At 45.4% G+C, this 20,556-nt stretch overlaps 1 protein-coding gene across 1 annotated transcript; it reads left to right on the forward strand.

Moving 5' to 3' along the window:
• Positions 1–14,544: 14,544 nt before the first annotated feature.
• Positions 14,545–19,487, forward strand: LOC124652772 (sulfite exporter TauE/SafE family protein 3-like). Its single transcript, XM_047191815.1, has 13 exons — positions 14,545–14,767; positions 14,884–15,134; positions 15,419–15,578; positions 16,390–16,590; positions 16,684–16,748; positions 16,856–16,883; positions 16,963–17,039; positions 17,130–17,216; positions 17,715–17,765; positions 18,290–18,511; positions 18,601–18,694; positions 18,776–18,916; positions 19,004–19,487. Exons 2-13 carry the CDS (start codon positions 14,925–14,927, stop codon positions 19,087–19,089), a joined length of 1,422 nt encoding a protein of 473 aa, XP_047047771.1. The 5' UTR covers positions 14,545–14,767; positions 14,884–14,924; the 3' UTR covers positions 19,090–19,487.
• The last annotated feature ends 1,069 nt before the right edge of the window (positions 19,488–20,556 follow it).

The raw sequence follows: 20,556 nt of genomic DNA on the forward strand, positions 1-20,556 counted from the left end.
ACTTGTGTGTGTATGGGTCGTTAGCTATGCCTGGTTAAGTGTAAGGCTGGTGCCAATGCACCACACCACTATAGCCTGCCACGTCAGCTTTTTTTCTCACTCTCGCCGCACGGTCGCGAGTCGCGGCTATAGTGTCGACTCTCACTTCTCTCTCCTCCACATCAGCTTTTCTCTCTCCTCGACATCAGCATTTCTTTTTCAGATTACAACATTAAAAATAATGCAAGGAAATTATTTTATTGAACTAAAATTGTTATCGATTACATCATAAAAAAAATTACATAAAAATTTGAAAAGATTACACAAAAATTTAAAAAAATTACATAATCTAGGCATTAGCCCACACATGCTCAATCAAATCATGCTGGAGCTGTGTATACATCGGTGAGTCCCTCATTTCGGTGTCCATCTGAATCCTGGCTGCTAGGCTTGGTGGTGCATGGTTGTGTATTGCGGGACCGACATTGGAATCAAGCTTGTCTCATAGTTGTTCTCCAAATTTGTACCACGCTCATCGTCGATGATCATGTTGTGCAGAATGACACATGCACGCATGATCAACCCAAGAGTACGCCTCGAGTAGGAGCGTCTCGGAACTGCTAGAATGTTGAACCTAGCCTTCAGCACTCCAAAGGCACACTCGACATCTTTGCGCCAAGCTGAACAGTCGATGCTTTTAACTTTGTGGAAGAGTAACACCTTTCATGAACACCGGCCAGGAGGGGTAGATGCCGTCGGCAAGGTAGTAACCGTAGTTGTACTCGTGTCCATTCACCGTGAAGTTCACTACGGGTGCTTCTCCCCTAAGCACATCGGTGAACAACGGCGGCCGGTTGAGTACATTGATGTCGTTGTTGGACCCGGCCACTCCAAAAAAGGCATGCCGGATCCAACGATCATACGACGCAACGGCTTCTAAGATTATGGTAGGGTGTTTGATGTCTCCCTTGTGAATTGACCGAGCATGAGCCACTCGGGCGGTTCCTCCATCGCCAATGCATGCAATCGATGCTCCCTAACATGCCGGAAAGCCACGCTCCTCGGTTTTCGCTAACGGACGCCGAGTATCCTCGACATTTGGTCGACGGCAAAACGTCTCCCCGTAACGAGTCAATGATGCCTTCACAGAATCTATCTAGACAATCGATGAAGTTTGTCTAGCTAACTTAAGCCACTCATCTATTGTATCTGCGGCGGCTCCATAAGCTAACGGACGCAAAGCCGCACTACACTTTTGTAGGGAGAAAAACCGAGCACGGTTGAGAGCATCAACTCTTTGGGTGAAATACGAAGAGTATTCACCCAATCTATCCACAATGCGCGAGAAAAGGGATCGTCTCATCCGATACCTTCGCCGAAAGTAGCTCGGAGGATAATTGCAGTCGTCGGCGAAGTAGTCCTCGAAGAGCCGATCGTGGGCACCCAGACGATCACGCCTGATGAACTCTCGGCGGCGTCACAGCCGTCTTGGCTTCGGCTCCTCGTTGAGCATCTCCTCCTCATACTCCGCCTGGAATGCAGCGATCATATCACCCTCCATTCCGTCGCTCGAACTGCTGCTAGACGAAGACATGGCGTTGAGAGAAGTGGAAATGGAGAGTGGAGGAGATGAAGTGAGGTGTGGAATGAGTGAAACCATATGGGGGTATTTATAGGGGGTGGGGATGAAATTTTGGGGTTTTTGGCATTTTTTTCGAATTTTTTGAGCCAGCAACGGCTACCCCAACGGCTAGCTGAGGTGGACGAATCAGATCGCGCCACCTCAGCTAGCCGTTACCGCCTCCCTCTCGCCCCGCCTCTCGCCCCGACATGGCAACGCTGCCGCCTCCCTCTCGCCTCCCTCTCGCCCCGCTATCACCCCCAGCGCGGGCGGCAGCCGGGCGATAGCGGGCGCTACCGCCGGGCGCCCGCGCCACCGCCCCGCCATCTCGTCTCGCCCCTCTCTCGCCCCGACGCCGGCGCTACCGCCCCTGCTACCGCCCGCGTTGGCACCAGCCTAAGGTGTCTGTTATACCCTTGGTGAGAATGGATTTCGTACGCATGGGTGCGTGTGTGTGTGTGGATTCCTTGATTTATTTTCGAGATATCTTGCCGTGGTAGATGAAAAAGTAGTTTTATCTCTTCTTCTTTTATCCGAATCTCTCGCATGTGCCACATCTTTATAGAAGGAGAAGACAATTACAGAAACCATGATACGAATGTGAACACACGATCTCAGCAACTCTCCCAGAACATTTTACACTAGAATACACAAGATGAATTGTAAGTGGAAGAAAATTGGTGGGGCCTCACTTGCGGGGCGTTGGTGAAACAATATGTTGAATTTTAACTGTTTCGTGGGCATTACGTGGTGGTTATTAGTTGGATCTCGCATTCAATCCAAACTGTTGATCCAGTATGAACTTCTGTATGAGGTTTAAATAACTGCACAGCACGATTGCAATTGGCTTTGAGAGAAAGGACCAGCTGGAGGCCTGGAGCCTGGAGACCGACAGACAAACGTACCACTGTACAGTACTAGTATCTTACTACTAGTACTACGTATCTGTCAGAGCTGTCCGAGTACTACGCGCTCCAGGTTCGAGCCGGTGTCACTTGCCAATCCTATCGGATCCCGTCTCACGTGCTCCTGCGGATCGAGATTTGCACGGGATCGAGCGAGCATATATGTGCCGGGAAATCCGATCTGGATCCCAGTCACAGCATGTTATTACAAGCAATCCTCAGTCAAACATCTCCCAGGGATGGCGTGAAAGGTGAAACCCTGCATCTTCTTGGTTCTGGCTTTGGAGAGCACGGTTATCTGGACCGTCCATCTAGCCCATCGGACGGCGCATGGAGTGCAGATGGAAGTAGATGTGGGCTCTGGAAGCCAATCTATCGAATCCACGCGTAGATGCATGTGTGGTTTGGCAGGAACTTCCATGGTCCAGGTCTTGTTGCTCAGTTTGGCTTCAATGTCGTTTGTTGCCGATAGATCTTGTGCACCCCATCACCCAATGCATGGTTGCTCCAGGGGTCCAGGCCAATAGTATTGGCTACTGCTACAAAAAGTGGGTAGTCCCTTTGATTTAAATTAATTGTTGTGGACTTGGGCAAAATGTTGCTACCCACGGCAACTAATTCCGATCACTGGTAGTGCTCCCCAGTCCACTAGTGACCCCTCTATCCATAAAAGGATGGTATAGTATTATTTTTGTTTTGCCTATAGATCTTTCAAGCTGCAAGTATTATTTTTGGATCAAATTGGTCTTACCTAGCGACGTCTACGGACACTAGCTCGAGATGAAGGCGCGCTGCCGTCTTCGCCCCTCCATCACCAAAGCTGGGCAGAGCTTGTTGTTGCGGACAAACGAGAAGTTTTCGTGTTAAGGCCCCAAAGAACCAGCATATAAGAGAAGCAACGATCGCCAAAGATGAGATATGTAGATTGGAAGAACCATACCTGAAATCATACCAATGAACATGAAAATCGAAGAAAATCCAGGAGATTCGTGAAACACGTAACACCACGCGCCCTCCACTGGTGCTAGACGCAACACATGAGCAAAACTATGACAGGAGGACCTTCCTTTGATTTCAAGATGTAGCCACCACCTCACCATCTTAAAGAAGACACTAAAAAATGCTAAATGAAGAACGGAACCCTCCAGTCGACGAGGGGTCATGGTCAACCATGCCTCCAAGGCCCCCAGGACAGAACCGGCAGGCCGACAAGGGAGATGGAACCCTACCACAATCGCCTCTCTCACATCCTCACGTACTGGTTTTTTTTCGAAATGGGGGAATTATCGCCCCAGTTTCTGCATCCAAAGGATGCACACGGCTTTTTTTATTAGATTATTCACAAAACCTTACAAGAACAATACAAAAGATCAATTTCGAAGCAACCTTACTATAGCTACAGTGGGATGAAGAGGGTGACAATACACCAACTCACATCATCCAAAAACTAAATGCCTACCCAAACCGCCCAATAGCAGGTGAGAAGCACATTCAGTCAAGCAGACTCTCAGCGCACGCCAACGCACATGCCACAGAAGTTGCTCCCGCCGTCTTCCTCGACTCCTTCTTCAAGAGAGATCATCGCATTAACCTTGCAAGACCTGCCGTCGATGCCACCATGACACCAGACGACTCCACCATCCTGCACGTACTGGTTCAAGAAAAGTAAAACTCTTTGCGATTCGAGCCGCCGGTAGTTCGTGGCTATGAAATCAAATGGGTATTTTTTGGTTTGTTTTTTCCTCTTTAAACTATAAATACTATCCCCTCTAACCAAAATTCCCCGACAATCTAAATTAATTGTCACAACTTATGAATAAAGTTGTAGTGAAGATAGTATATGGCTACCACAAGTAATTTGTGTTGGAGGGAGTAGTATTTTGTTTGGAGTTTTGGCACTAAAGTGTAGGATTGTTTTGGCAAGGGTCTCTCCTTGTATTAGTTCAGTAGCAATAGGCCCTATCTGCAAGACCAAAAGGAGCGAGCACAAGCTCGTGATGCTGATACGTGATGTGTCAATGGAGTGATCAGTGATCATGGACAGCCTACATATTTTGACAGAGTTGCGTAGCAGCACGTGGATCACATAAAGAAACAAAGGATGAGGTGGGTACAACGGCGCCTTAGCCGTGCAATCTTGTCGATGTCTGAGAGCCGTCCAGGTGAGTGACGATGAGCACTGAGTGATGTTCATTGGCAGTTTCCAGGTCGAAACGTCCAGGGCTCCAGTTTCTTCTTTTCCAGATCTCCTCACTTCATCGTGCTATAACATTTCAACTTGCAACAGTTCTTTGAATAATATCTCCAATTGTGGCTAAGAAGAAGTGGTTAACCACAGCTTAAACCGAGACTATATACACTGTTTCTAGCCAAGAAATGCATCATCGTGTGGCTTGAACTTGTGGCCGACTCGTTCCAGGAATTAGAGGCAAGCACGAAAAGCATGCAAAATATTGAAGTAATTATACACGGGCTGGGTGATGACGACAACTTGATAAAAAAGCCGCCCTCATTGAAAAGCATTTTTGCTCCTTCTTGCGAGGACCCAAGTGGTACTGGAGTGCTGCTCTGGCATTCTCCACTCATATTCTTTTTCCTTTTTATTGAGGGAATCCACTCTATAAAGAATATGAATATGTGCAGACAAAAAAAAAGGTCAATGAAAACGACAGAGAAGCTAAAAAGTTCCAGAGCACACCCAAATGTAAGTTTGATGTGTGTTCAAGTGATTTGGGTCCTTCACTTCTAATCTGACGACTGTAGAAGCAAGTTATAGAGAACTGTAGCACCGTGACTTGCTACTAGCAAGTTAGACAAGCCGTGCCGTTTCTTGGGAGTGGAATGCCAAAGTCCACCATATTTCGCTTCAGATTTGTATTAGTTTTCATGCATGTTGCTAATTTCAAAGAGAAACAAATTTTCAAATGTGTTGTGACATATTCGTCGACGGCCAGTGATCGTCTACTATACAATGGCAGAACAAGCGAATTTTTTTGTCATATTTTTCGATTCTGTTAAGTTGAAAGTACCGCCACCAATTCATATTTACATGAAGTTCTGAGATCTAACTTTGACCATCCATCTTGCGATTTTGCGAACATAAATAAATTATATCCACTACTTTTTAAGTAGGTATGATGGTATGATTATTAACGTACAATTTACATTTTGCGATCAAATTGATATTTAAAATTGAACAGCAAAATATGTCCGTGTCATGTAACTACGATAGTGAGATCGAATAATTGCATGGCATCACATGCCATGTAGTGTGTCTAGACAGTTTAAACCAGCTAGAGTGGATCTCGTAATTAGAGCATCTCCAACAGACGTGGTAAAAGGCGCGCGCGGCAAAAAAAACTGTCAGTTTGGTGCACGCGGGCGTCCGCGCGAATCTCCAACGGGCGCGCTAAAAAAATTGACGCGTCCGCGCTTTTGCGCTATCCCGCGCGGAAAACTTGCCGCGTCGGCTGCCGCGCGCTCTATAAACGCGCGTACACGCCAACTGCCTGAACATTCCGCGTGTTGCTCCGCCCCTCTCTCTCTCTCTCCACCGCTCTGTCTCCCACGCCGATGCTCCGCCTCCGGCTACCGCGGTACTCGCGCGCGGCCAAGCGGCCGCTTCGACATAGTGGCCCAAATTAGATTTCAGTTTTTCCTATAAATCTCAAAGCCCACATAGTGGCAGCCTTGTGAGTTTGAGCCCAAGTTGGTGGCAGCTCACTAGGGAGTGGCAAGAAGTGGGAAGTTTAGTCCCACATGGAAAGTTGGGAGGAAGTTAGACCACCTTATAAGGTGGGTTGTTTCACCACTAGTAAGTGAGTGAGAATAGGAGTGCTACACGCGCGCGCTCCTCCTCCTCCTCGCTCGTCTCGACACGACACGACACGTCACGTCACGACGCGCGCGCCGCGCTCGTGGTGAGTGGATTGAGCCTCGAGCCGAGACTTTCCTTACTTTTTGCAGTTCAGGAAAACGAACAGAGTCCTAGACGGACGCGTCGCAGTTAGTCGGTTCGGGTCGCTCCCGGATCGTGGGCTATCCGTAACCGACTCGAAACGTTCGTGCGACGTGGGTGTGGCCCACGTTGCCTAGGGTTTCCCGAGCCTATATAATCTCTTGCCCGGCTACCGCGGAAACACATCCAATACACGAGTTAGGGTTTCCACCTCTCTCGCTTGCGCCGCCATCGTAGCCTACTCCATCCCGCGAGCCGACGTGCATCGGCGAACGGGAGAGCGGGTCTCCGGAACCACTCGTCCTTGCGATCCCGTGCGGGAGAGGGCGGATTAGGGTTTTGGGAAGCGCTCGCGCGACTGCTCAAGCTCTTCATCACGGGTCGCCTTCCGTCCAAGTCGGGCGGTGCTGCCTACCGTCGTCTTCAACGCCGTCTACTTCGACCCGTCGTCCCCGTCGTCAACAACGTTGTCATCAACAACGTTACTCGCTGCGACATCATCCGCTACGCCTCCACCGCCACCACCACCGGATCGGTACGTGCGACATATCTCGATCCGTTTAGCGATGGATGCTTTACTCGTTTGTGCTGCTGCTACTCATGTTGATTAATGCATCTAGTATGTTCGAGTTTCACATGTTAGCAGTTGTTGTCATCATGTTTTATATTCTGGAATTAATTATGGAAATTGTGCCTAATTATCGAACAATCCAAAAACCTAATTGTAGGCAATTTCCTGAGTTAACAATGGCTGGTTTTTCCGATGCACTGAGGCCGGATAAGTTTACCGGTGTGCACTTTAAGAGGTGGCAGTATAAGGCCATGCTCTGGCTTACTCATCTGAAAGTGTTCGAAGTTACCGATGGTTTACACGAAGGAACTATATCTGACCAAGATCGGAACAAGTTCAAGGAAAACAATACTCTCTTCGTCGGATGCGTTCTAAGTATTCTTGCTGATCGTCCGTGTGATGTGTACATGCACTTAACGGATGGTAAAGAGCTCCGGGATGCACCGAATGCTAAATTCGGTGCAACCGATGCAGAGCGATGAACTGTACATCATGGAGAGCTTCCATGACATCGGGATGGTTAACAACCGTTACGTAGTCGAACAAGCTCATGAGATACGGTGCATTGCGAAAGAGCTTGAACTCCTTAAGTGTGCCTTACCCGACAAGTTTGTGGTTGGATGCATCATCGCTAAGTTGCCCCCTTCATGGAGGAACTTTGCCACAACTCTCAAACACAAGAGACGAGGAGATATCGGTTGAAAATCGATAGCATCTCTTGATGTTGAGGAGAAAGCTCGGGCTAAGGATAATACCGAGAAAGGAGAGGGTCGGTCTAGCACCAACATGGTGCGAAGAAACCCTACAGCAAGAACAAAGGGAATAACAAGCCCTCCTTCAATAAGCCTATGAAGACTACAACCTTCAAGAAGAAGAAGATGATAAACAAAGCAGATCTGAGCTGCTTTACGTGTGGAGAGACTGGCCACTTTTCTAAGGACTGTCCAGAGAGGGCAGGCCGCAAGAAAAAGGCAAGGCAAGTCAACACGGTGACCGCTAGCAATGCTGATGGGTACGGTAATCTCTTTACTGTTCTTTCGGTATTTCAATCTCCATGTTGGTGGATTGATACAGGTGCTAATGTTCATGTGTGTGCTGACATCTCCATGTTCACTTCTTACCAGGTCGCCGGGATTCTTCCGTCTTGATGGGGAATGGATCACATGCTTACGTTCGTGGTGTTGGCACGGTAGATCCGAAGTTCACTTCGGGGAAGATCGTGCAGCTGAGGAACGTGCAGCATGTCCCTACTATGAACAAGAATCTCGTTAGCGGCTCCCTTCTATGCGGAGATGGGTTTAAGGTTGTTTTAGAGTCGAATAAAGTAGTTGTTTCCAAGTTTGGACAATTTATTGGTAAAGGCTATGAGTGCGGAGGCTTGTTCCGCTTTTCGCTTTCGATTTCGGTAATAAGTCCGTGAACCATATTTGTGGCAATGTTAGTGATGATACCGGTGTTTGGCATTCTCGTTTATGTCACATTAATTTTGGTTTAATGTCTCGGCTATCCGAGTTTAAGTTTAATTCCGAATTTCACCATTGCCAAAGGTTCAAAGTGCCATAGTTGTGTGCAATCAAAGCAACCTCGGAAGCCTCACAAGGCGGCCGAGGAGAGAAACTTGGCACCTCTAGAACTCATACATTCCGATCTATGCGAGATGAATGGTGTGTTGACAAAAGGTGGAAAGAGATATTTCATGACATTGATTGATGATGCGACTAGATTTTGCTATGTTTATTTGTTGCGAACTAAAGATGAAGCTTTAGACTACTTTAAAATTTATAAGGCCGAAGTTGAAAATCAACTAGAGAGAAAGATCAAGCGTCTTAGGTCGGATCGTGGTGGTGAATATTTTCCTAAAATCTTTGATGAATTCCGTGAGGAACATGGCATTATTCATGAGAGGACGCCTCCCTATTCGCCCCAATCAAACGGGGTTGCCGAGAGGAAAAACCGCACGCTGATCGACTTGGTGAATTCCATGTTAGCCACTCGCTGGTTTATCCAAGGCATGGTGGGGGAGGCTTTATTGACTTCATGTCATGTCTCGAATAGAGTTCCTAACAAGAATAAAGATAAAACCCCTTACGAGGAGTGGTCTGGAAGAAAACCATCACTTTCGTATTTGCGCACATGGGGATGTTTGGCGAAAGTCAATATTCCAATCACCAAGAAGCGCAAACTCGGACCAAAGACGATGGATTGTATCTTTCTAGGTTATGCTCCGCGGAGTGTAGGATATAGATTTTTAGTAGTTCAATCCGAGGTACCTGATATGCATGTTGATACTATTATGGAATCTCGTGATGCAACATTTTTTGAGAATATGTTTCCTATGAAAGATATGCATAGCATTGCTAGAATTTCTACTGAGATAATTCTGAGTCTAGTACATCTAATGAGTACTTTGAACAATCACATGAGATTGTTACTGAGAAGGATGACAATGAAGCTCCTAAACGGAGCAAGAGACGAAGGATTGAAAAATCCTTTGGTGATGATTTCATTGTGTACCTTGTGGATGATACTCCCACGTCCATTGCAGAGGCATATGCATCTCCAGATGCGAGATGATCTGGAAAGAAGCTGTCCATAACGAGATGGACTCGATTCTTTCTAATGGAACTTGGGAGCTATCGAACGACCCCATGGATGCAAGCTCGTGGGCTGCAAATGGGTGTTCAAGAAGAAGCTAAGACCTGATGGTACTATTGAGAAGTACAAGGCGCGGCTTGTAGCTAAAGGCTACACACAGAGAGAAGGCGAAGATTACTTCGACACCTATTCACCTGTCGCTAGACTTACCACCATTCGAGTACTACTGTCCATGGCTGCCTCCTATGGTCTTATCGTTCATCAAATGGACGTAAAGACAGCTTTTCTTAATGGAGAGTTGGAAGAGGAAATCTATATGGATCAGCTCGATGGGTTCGTAGTAAAAGGTGAAGAAAGAAAGGTGTGCAAGTTGCTGAAATCTTTATATGGCACTGAAACAAGCACCTAAGCAATGGCATGAGAAGTTTGACGAACTTTGAATTACGTAGGCTTTGTTGTCAATGAGGTCGACAAGTGTGTTTACTATCGCCATGGTGGGGGCGAAGGCGTTATACTATGTTTGTATGTGGATGATATTCGATATTTGGTACAAACATGAAAGTAATACACGAGGTCAAGTCTTTCTTGTCAAAGTGCTTTGATATGAAAGATCCGGGAGAAGGCTGATGTAATTCGAACATCAAGCTTATTAAGAATGAGAGTGGGATTACTCTAACGCAATCCCATTATGTTGAAAAGATCTTGAGCCGGTTCGGCTATATTGATAGCAAGTCTTCTCCAACACCTTATGATCCCGGTGTGACATTACGCAAGAACCGGAGGATTGCCATAGATCAAGCCGAGATACTCTCGGATTGTTGGCTCACTCATGTACTTAGCGAGCGCGACTAGACCGAACATCTCTTTTGTCTGTTAGCAAGTTGAGTAGGTTCATGTCAAACCCGGTACTCGATCATTGGCATGCACTTGATAGGGTCATGCGCTACCTATGTGGTACAATGAGTTATGGGATTCACTATTCGGGGCACCCAGTCTGTGCTTGAAGGATATAGTGATTCGAATTGGATCTCGGATGTAGCTGATCCGTACGCCACAAGTGGGTATGTATTTACCTTTGGAGGTGGCGCAGTATCATGGAGATGTTGCAAGCAAACCATATTGACGAGGTCAACTATGGAAGCAGAACTTACTGCTTTGGATACAACCACTGTTGAATCAGAATGGTTGCGTGAGCTCTTGATGGACTTGCTCGTGGTTGAAAAACTCGTTCCGGCAATCCTTTTGAATTGTGACAATCAAACTGTAATTGTCAAAGTGAACAATTCTAAGGATAACGCGAAGTCATCAAGACACGTCAAGAGACGTTTGAAGTCCGTCGGGAAATTGCGAAACTCCGGAGTAATAAGCTGTTACATATATTCAAACAGGACAAAAACCTGGCAGATCCCTTTACAAAGGGACTATCACGTAATGTGATAGAAAGTGCATCGAGGGAGATGGGTTTGAGACCCGTTGATGTTACACCATAGTGGTAACCCAACCTTTGTGATCGGACATCCCGTGAATTAGGACCTGGGAAGAACAAACTAGTGGTTTAATTGAGGAGAGTATTATGTAACCCTCTCTATGTGAAGATGCAAAACTCTCAGTTGTTGTAAGGCAGGTTGGCAACAAGCCTTAATGTGTTTATGTTGGCTATTTTAGCAAAGATGCTCGTCCTACGAGCATTCTTGAAATAACACACCTATATGAGTCCGATTGTTAAACGTCGCAATCTATGAGATTTGGGTGATCTCTAGTAAACTCATGAAGAGACCACGAAGTATGACGCATATGCTTCACCCGCGGGGTAGGCTACGCGGCAGCCATGTACTGGGTCATGACTTTGAGTGAAACCCCGTTCACGCAAAACTTGCAATTCAAGGCTTAGTCCATTGTTCAAGTGTGAGTGGATGTAGCTTAAGGTTCTAGGCGGAAGTTCAACTTAACAGTCTCCGCTGAAACACTGGTATATAAACAAGCAGCGAGTATTGGTAAATCTCTAAATGGGATTTGAGATCTGGTGGGGGATTGTTGAAATGTTGGGCCTACACTTAGTGGCCCAAATTAGATTTCAGTTTTTCCTATAAATCTCAAAGCCCACATAGTGGCAGCCTTGTGAGTTTGAGCCCAAGTTGGTGGCAGCTCACTAGGGAGTGGCAAGAAGTGGGAAGTTTAGTCCCACATGGAAAGTTGGGAGGAAGTTAGACCACCTTATAAGGTGGGTTGTTTCACCACTAGTAAGTGAGTGAGAATAGTAGTGCTACACGCGCGCGCTCCTCCTCCTCCTCGCTCGTCTCGACTCGACACGACACGTCACGACGCGCGCGCCGCGCTCGTGGTGAGTGGATTGAGCCTCGAGCCGAGACTTTCCTTACTTTTTGCAGCTCAGGAAAACGAACAGAGTCCTAGACGGACGCGTCGCAGTTAGTCGGTTCGGGTCGCTCCCGGATCGTGGGCTATCTGTAACCGACTCGAAACGTTCGTGCGACGTGGGTGTGGCCCACGTTGCCTAGGGTTTCCCGAGCCTATATAATCTCTTGCCCGGCTACCGCAGAAACACATCCAATACACGAGTTAGGGTTTCCACCTCTCTCTGCTTGCGCCGCCATCGTAGCCTACTCCATCCCGCGAGCCGACGTGCATCGGCGAACGGGAGAGCAGGTCTCCGGAACCACTCGTCCTTGCGATCCCGTACGGGAGAGGGCGGATTAGGTTTTGGGAAGCGCTCGCGCGATCGCTCAAGCTCTTCATCACGGGTCGCCTTCCGTCCAAGTCGGGCGGTGCTGCCTACCGTCGTCTTCAACGCCGTCTACTTCGACCCGTCGTCCCCGTCGTCAACAACGGTGTCATCAACAACGTTACTGCTGCGACATCATCTGCTACGCCTCCACCGCCACCACCACCAGATCGGTACGTGCGACATATCTCGATCTGTTTAGCGATGGATGCTTTACTTGTTTGTGCTTGCTGCTACTCATGTTGATTAATGCATCTAGTATGTTCGAGTTTCACATGTTAGCAGTTGTTGTCATCATGTTTTATATTCTGGAATTAATTATGGAAATTGTGCCTAATTATCGAACAGTTATAGAGAACTGTAGCACCGTGACTTGCTACTAGCAAGTTAGACAAGCCGTGCCGTTTCTTGGGAGTGGAATGCCAAAGTCCACCATATTTCGCTTCAGATTTGTATTAGTTTTCATGCATGTTGCTAATTTCAAAGAGAAACAAATTTTCAAATGTGTTGTGACATATTCGTCGACGGCCAGTGATCGTCTACTATACAATGGCAGAACAAGCGAATTTTTTTTGTCATATTTTTCGATTCTGTTAAGTTGAAAGTACCGCCACCAATTCATATTTACATGAAGTTCTGAGATCTAACTTTGACCATCCATCTTGCGATTTTGCGAACATAAATAAATTATATCCACTACTTTTTAAGTAGGTATGATGGTATGATTATTAACGTACAATTTACATTTTGCGATCAAATTGATATTTAAAATTGAACAGCAAAATATGTCCGTGTCATGTAACTACGATAGTGAGATCGAATAATTGCATGGCATCACATGCCATGTAGTGTGTCTAGACAGTTTAAACCAGCTAGAGTGGATCTCGTAATTAGAGCATCTCCAACAGACGTGGTAAAAAGCGCGCGCGGCAAAAAAAACTGTCAGTTTGGTGCGCGCGGGCGTCCGCGCGAATCTCCAACGGGCGCGCTAAAAAAATTGACGCGTCCGCGCTTTTGCGCTATCCCGCGCGGAAAACTTGCCGCGTCGGCTGCCGCGCGCTCTATAAACGCGCGTACACGCCAACTGCCTGAACATTCCGCGTGTTGCTCCGCCCCTCTCTCTCTCTCTCCACCGCTCTGTCTCCCACGCCGATGCTCCGCCTCCGGCTACCGCGGTACTCGCGCGCGGCCAAGCGGCCTCTTCGACGCGAAGATCCGCTCCGGCGAGGAGCGTATCCGTCTCGGGACGTTTGACACGGCGCATGAGGCGGCGCGGGTCTACGACGGCGTCGCCTGGCGCCTCGGCCGCTCCCGCCGGCAGATGAACTTCCACGACGTCTAGACGCGGGAGCAGGCAGAGCAGCTCGCGGCCATCGCCGGTCATTACGTGCGAGCAGCAGCGGCGCCAACGGGAGCTCGAGCAACGCCTCCTCGTCGCCGAGCGCGACGAGCGCCTCCGCCTCGAGTGGGCGCGCCAGTTTCCCGAGGACGTCGCCGCCACTCATCGGACTACGATTGGGATTCGGAGTAGGATTAGAGTAGTTTAAAATAAAATGTCACGCCGTATCATCGAACTTTTAATATATTTCATATTTTCAATTAAATTTTTGTATTTTGTTTGATTTGTTTGATTTATTTTGAAACGAAAACGGTCAAAGTAGCCGTTCGTGCCGCGCCACGCGCTGCATAATGGCGCGCCCGGCGGAGAGCACTTTTTCCGCCCGAGCACGCGCCGCAAAATGCCGCTTCCGGTGGGGGAACTTTCACCGCAGCGCCGCGTGCCCCATAAAATATAACTAGTATTCAAGAAAATATTTATTTCACCAACTTGTGCTTCAACTGCTTCAGGATTTGTGGAGCTTTGACATCTGGTGATAGTTTCTTTAATTGTAGGCAAAGTTCTCTTTCTTGTGTGTAAAGGCATAAACTAGCATTTACACATACTACGACTACCATCCTAGCCGTGAAAAACTACCTTTTCAAATTACGCCCGAAGATTTTAAACGAGAAAATAAAAAAGAAAAGTGAAATAAGATTCAAATTTCGATCCAGAAAATTGTAAATAATTCCAACGGACCCGGTTCACAATTTCGGTGAATTTCAATGGCACCGCTTCATAATTTTGTCATTCTCCTGTGGGCATATATGCAAACTGGCACACCACACCACCCTCTAAATTTGGCCCCGAGTTCGTCGCCTCCCCCCTTCACACCTTCTCTATCTCTCTGTTCGTCCCATTACACCTTCGCATTGTATCCAGTTCCTGCGAATTTCTCCGACTTTCTTTCCCAATCCGAACCATCCAAAACCGCGGCTTCTGCTGTATCCTCTGCCGTCCTGTTGCGCACCCAAGAAAACCACCAGGAATCCAGCAAAGTGTCGCGCGGCCTCTGTATTTGTACGTTTCCCCAACCCGAGAGCGTTTGATCCCGTGAATTCCGAGGCTCTAGCGCCACCAAGGAAAGCCAAGCTCTCACCAAGTTTCCATTTTTTCCCTTGTTCTCGTGGGAGCAGGAAAGCGGTGCAAAAAGGTTGCCTATCTTGGGGGCCGGGAGATGGGGAGGAGGATGCGGCACGCCATTGCCGCTCTCGGCGCCGCGTGCGCGGCCGCGGCCGTCGTCGTCGTCGCGGCCGACCGAGGCTTCTCGCCGGCCTCCGCCGCTGCCGCCACCGTTGTGGCGCCGGAGGAGGAAATCAGCCTCCTCAACAAGATTGCCGATTTCATGTGGCGGAGCGATGGGAATTCGTACCAGCACGTTTGGCCGGTACTCCTACGCAACAAACCACAGCTTTTTGAGCATTTCATCTTACAAAAATCGCTTACGTTCTGGTTTCCTTCTATACTTTATTTCCCTTTTGTTTAGACATGAGATGTGGGATACTGTGCTTTTTTCAGTGCTCGGTCTCGTGGGTCTCCGGCCATTCAGTTTCACCCATGCACGATGGAGCTGAATTCTCTTGATTTAATATTATTTATTTAATACTAGGTCTGTGCCCTGTAGTGTTTCTGGATATGCAGCTAATCTGGTGAAACTTCTACATGCTGTAGCCGATGGAATTTGGATGGAAAATGGTGCTGGGATCACTGATCGGGTTCTTCGGCGCGTCCTTCGGTAGCGTCGGCGGTGTTGGTGGCGGTGGGATCTTTGTGCCCATGCTGACTTTGATCATCGGTTTCGATCCCAAGTCGTCCACTGCCATGTCCAAGTGTGAGAATCTGTCGTTTCCTTTGGATATTTCCTCTTTTGTGCATGCTCTTAAAGAAGTAGCTCATGCTGTCCCTACGAACTCTCTGTTCTCAAGCTTTTTTAGTTATGTTGTGCCGTTAATGATTGATTCGTGTGTGTGTGCATTAGTTCGCATCTTTTTGAGGGATCTTGCCTGTCCTGTTATTGTTGGAAAGTTATGACTCTGGCAGATTAGGAATTAGAATACTTAGATTTCCTGAAGTGGTTGTTGATATTACTATTTTTTATTTGCCTTTTGGACTAGACAGGGGCTTGTGGTGGTTGCTAGTCATAGATTCATATGCATAAAGATTGCAACTTTTTTGCCTTTGTCCGGCTTACTTGTACTTCAGCATAAGCAAAGTCCATGTTTACTTGTTTTCAAAGAAAAGGTTGCTAAAAGATGAGAAGCCAATATGGAACACCAGTTAGCAAATTTCTTCAACTGTTCTAAATGTAATGCTGTTCTCTGCATGTATTTGATAAATTTGTTTCCCATTCTCTTTCCACTTGAATACCAAATATCTGATTCGCTTCTCTGCTGACAGTATATACATTGTTGTTGTCTAGCAACTCGATTATGCTTTGTCTAATTACCTTTATTTACTCAGAATAATTGGTTGACATTGCTATAGTAGTTTAGTACAACTGAAAGAAAAATCTTTTCTCCAACTTGCTATGCGAGTCTTGAAAAATACAATAGAATAATATAAAAATATTTTAATTGAAATGGTAATTTAGTAATTTAATCGAGACAGTTAGTTTAATTGAGATTTTGTATTCTTTGGGACAGGTATGATTACAGGTGCAGCAGTTTCAACTGTGTACTACAATCTCAAGCTGAAACATCCAACTTTGGATATGCCGATGATCGACTATGACCTAGCACTGCTAATCCAGCCTATGCTAATGCTTGGAATCAGCATTGGTGTTATTTTCAATGTTATATTCCCTGACTGGCTGGTCACAGTTCTGTTGATAGTCCTTTTCCTAGGTGCTCAATTCATCCCTAAACTGCTGCTTTTGGTATTCTGGCTAGCTAATTATCATGAATGACCTTCGTTTGCTTCTCCAAATTAAACTGTAGGCACATCAACTAAAGCTTTTCTGAAAGGTGTCGAGACATGGAAGAAAGAGACCATAATCAAAAGGGTAATATTTCTCAATTATCTCGTCATCTTTGTAAACAGTGATTCTGTATCTCCTCTACTTTTATTTGCTTCTCTTGTATACTGATGTGACTATTTCATTTCTTCCAGGAGATTGCAAAACGGTTGGAGCAAATCAGTAAGAGGGCTAGAAAACGATGTGCTGCTCATCTGTCACCGAATCCATATATTATTGCTTATATTTGCCAACCTTTCAGGTGAGGAACCAGAGTATGCACCACTTCCTACAGGACCAGGTGCTGCAGTTGATGCAAAAATCCGATCAGATGAAGCGGTAAACATCTTATGAAAATATACATGATCCCATGCATTTGTTGGAAAATCACTCTCAAGGATTTAAAGCTAAGATTTCCCAATATTTCAGCCATCGCTTATGAACAACATTTACTGGAAAGAGTTTGGTCTTCTCACGTTCGTGTGGCTAGCATTTCTTGCAATTCAGATCACAAAGGTAAGGATCATGTGAAAATTAATACCTAAATGGTAATTTTAGTGCCAGCCTTATCTAATTTCCAGCTTTTCACCATTAGTTATCTTGTCTTGTAACACTGGACGTATTTGATTCTTTCTGTATTGCTCCGCTGTTTTTCCTTGGCCTTTGAGCAAGCTTTGTTCTCTGTTGGAGTTCATTTGTCTTTACCCAATATAATGTTCAGTTAATATGTCTCGATGTGTAACAGTAAAATTCGCAAAAGTAAAAATGCATCCTTTAGGACCATTGTCGTTCATAAACAATAGGAATCAAATCAATATATGCAACTCACCCATTGTGTCGCTTTGATAAGTCTTACTTTCTCGGTTAATTAGAAGATACATACAGATACTATCACTATATTGCTTAGGAACTATTGTTTCTTTTATTTATTTTACGGTTATCTCATCAGCAGTAATATCTTTGAGGCTTTAGCAGTAATATCCCAATGCTATGATGTTTTTCTCATATTTACAGAACTACACTTCAACTTGCTCCACGTGGTACTGGGTTTTGAACTTTCTCCAGGTATTATTGTGTGCCTGTTACACCAACAATACATGCTGATTTATTATACATACTATATAAATCCTTTATGATATTCACATTTTTGTTTTAAATATCTATTTAAAATCACATTTATGAATTACCTTGCATGCTTTTGTTGATCTTCTGAACACTTGGTACTACTGAAACGTATGGTATTCCTTGGAAAAAAAGTGTATTGTATCGAAACCATAACTTATCATATTTATGAATTACCTCCCGTGCTTTGATTGATCTCTAAAAAGGTTGAAACTACTCAAACTTACAGATTCAAACCTTTGAGTTACGTATATAATTTTTCATACAAATTAACATGTGATCTTAAGCTCCCATTTTTTATGTACAAAGTGGTGGACTCTACAGGGACCAATTTTCACTATAAGTCCCTTTTATCATATATTACTGATTTATGTCATTAGAATGAGACGAATGGCTGTATTCTTTTTTTGTATTCGAACAATATTGACCATTACATCATGATAAATCTTTCTGTCTGTTGGATGTAGATCCCAGTATCAGTAGGAGTGACTATGTATGAAGCACTGGGCCTGATGAATGGGAAGAGGGTTCTATCATCAAAGGGAAGTGACCAAACCACCCTGAAATTTCATCAGCTCTGCATATACTGCTTCTTCGGTGTCATGGCGGGGCTTGTCGGTGGTCTCCTAGGTCTTGGAGGTGGCTTTATCATGGGGCCACTGTTTTTAGAGCTCGGCATCCCTCCACAGGTATACTCCACCTGGATTGTTTTGTGCATGTGTGTTCACAAGTTATGCTTTGCCTGCAAAGAACACCTCCTAAAGTGAAACTATGATAGGTTTCAAGTGCTACAGCCACGTTTGCGATGATGTTTTCGGCTTCCATGTCCGTCGTGGAATACTACCTCTTGAACCGGTTTCCAGTCCCTTATGGTACTCTACCTTTGGTTTACTTTTGTATTTTCTTGCTAGTGCATGACATGTACTGAATCCATTTCATCACCTTTTCTTTAGCTGCTTACTTTGTTGCCGTGGCCTTCGTTGCTGCCATTATCGGCCAGCACGTGGTAAGGAGGCTGATTAGCTGGTTAGGGCGGGCATCACTCATCATCTTCATATTGGCTTTCATGATCTTCGTCAGCGCAATTTCTCTTGGTAGGTTTGAAACATCTAACTGCCCCTGAGTGAATATCCATTGTTTGAACAGTGTTAATAGAAAGTGTATGTCCTTTCAATCTGCAGGTGGGGTGGGCATCTCGAACATGATTCAGAAGTTCCAGCACCATGAGTACATGGGGTTTGAGAACCTCTGCAAGTATGACGCGTAGGATGCAAACAGGCTAAATTAGAAGCGGTGGATAAGTCATGTGCAGTTCTTAAGAAGTGAAAATAGAATCAAATTGAAGAGTCGATTTGTATGGAGGGTTCCAAGATTCAAATGTTACCCATTGTAACCAAATGGTAATATAGTTGCGCAAAAGCATGGAGGGGCGATGCCTTGGACTAGAGTCCAAATTAATTTCCGAGCCGAGAATACTATTTTACCAATTTCTATTTTTTCCGTCTGAGGTCAATTTAGCATGCTTCACATTGTAAGATCTGCCAGAATATCATCCTAGATGTGCATTTCATTGTCAGAAATAGTTCATCATGAATGTCCCTAGATTCCACAGAAATTGTTGTTCTCAGTTTATGAGCAAAGTTGTCCATCAGACTGGAAGGAGAATCAGATGTTCACATATTGGTGCACAGTGGATGCAGATTTCTGACTGCTAAATTCTGCTGATGAAATATATATACTCAATCAGCTGCCATTATCTGTCTATAACTATTTGAGCACTATTTCTAGGATACTAGTTCCATGTGTACCTTGCAAACGAGAAGTTATTTGCTTCAATGGAAACTAGACATAGAATGAGATAATACAAATACTGGAACGTGTGTGCAATAATGCTGGCATGCTGCTGCCTTCTACATTGTTCTAGGGTTTAAGGGTTAGGTAAGGGTTAAAGCATACAAACTGCAGCCACTCATGTTGAGTGGTAGATATTGCATTGTTTCTGGGATGACTTATTCATCTAGCAAATATGGCATAGTTCTTCAGAAATCAATGCGTGTCATTGATTCTAGCTTCACCCGCGGATTTTCATGTGTAAATATGTGTCAATTGCATAAAACGAAAGGGAGGATGATAGAAATTTTGTCTGAACAAATCCAGTCCGTCTTGTTTTAGCATGCAAAATAGAGTAGAATACCACATGTATGGCTTGATACGAAACTTTGCTACTGAGGCATGATATATCACATGAAACATCCGGAGAATCAAAGGTTCGCCAAGGAGAACGCCTCCTGATCCTGGGTGCAAAACTTAAAATTTCAACTGTCAAAAAAAGTCTAAAAAAACAGGTAATCCTTTTTATGCTTCTACAGTTTCATCGGAAAAAGGAATAAGTTTTCGCTGTATAAGAATAACAAAATTTAGTGCTAATTTTCTGCCCTGAAGAACTGTCTCCTTGTAGGAGTACCCCTGGGACTGGAGAAAAGAGAAGGAACCATTTGGACTTCTTTCTAATCGTGCGCAGCGTTGTGAAAATCACGGTGCTAAGAGTATCTTTCTGGTCTTAGACCTAAGCGTAGCAGTTGGATCATCACCATATTCTAATGCGAGGATCCCGATCTCATGGACAACGACTTCAGGAATCAGGAAGGCAGTGGGACAGCTAAAGAAGCAGATATTCAGGCCTCGGAACCCACAGAAAAATGGTGCCTCCAGGAGATGGGACATAGGCATCTTC

The sequence above is a fragment of the Lolium rigidum genome, chromosome 5 (genome assembly GCF_022539505.1).
Source record: "Lolium rigidum isolate FL_2022 chromosome 5, APGP_CSIRO_Lrig_0.1, whole genome shotgun sequence".
Classification (NCBI taxonomy): Eukaryota; Viridiplantae; Streptophyta; class Magnoliopsida; order Poales; family Poaceae; genus Lolium; species Lolium rigidum.

Excerpts from the sequence above, each read along its gene's own strand:
- LOC124652772 (XM_047191815.1), top strand. The coding sequence starts at position 14,925 with ATGGGGAGGAGGATGCGGCACGCCATTGCCGCTCTCGGCGCCGCGTGC. Across the intron at positions 17,040-17,129 it reads AAATCCGATCAGATGAAGCG|CCATCGCTTATGAACAACAT; the intron begins GTAAACATCTTA and ends CCAATATTTCAG. Across the intron at positions 18,917-19,003 it reads CGTCAGCGCAATTTCTCTTG|GTGGGGTGGGCATCTCGAAC; the intron begins GTAGGTTTGAAA and ends TTCAATCTGCAG.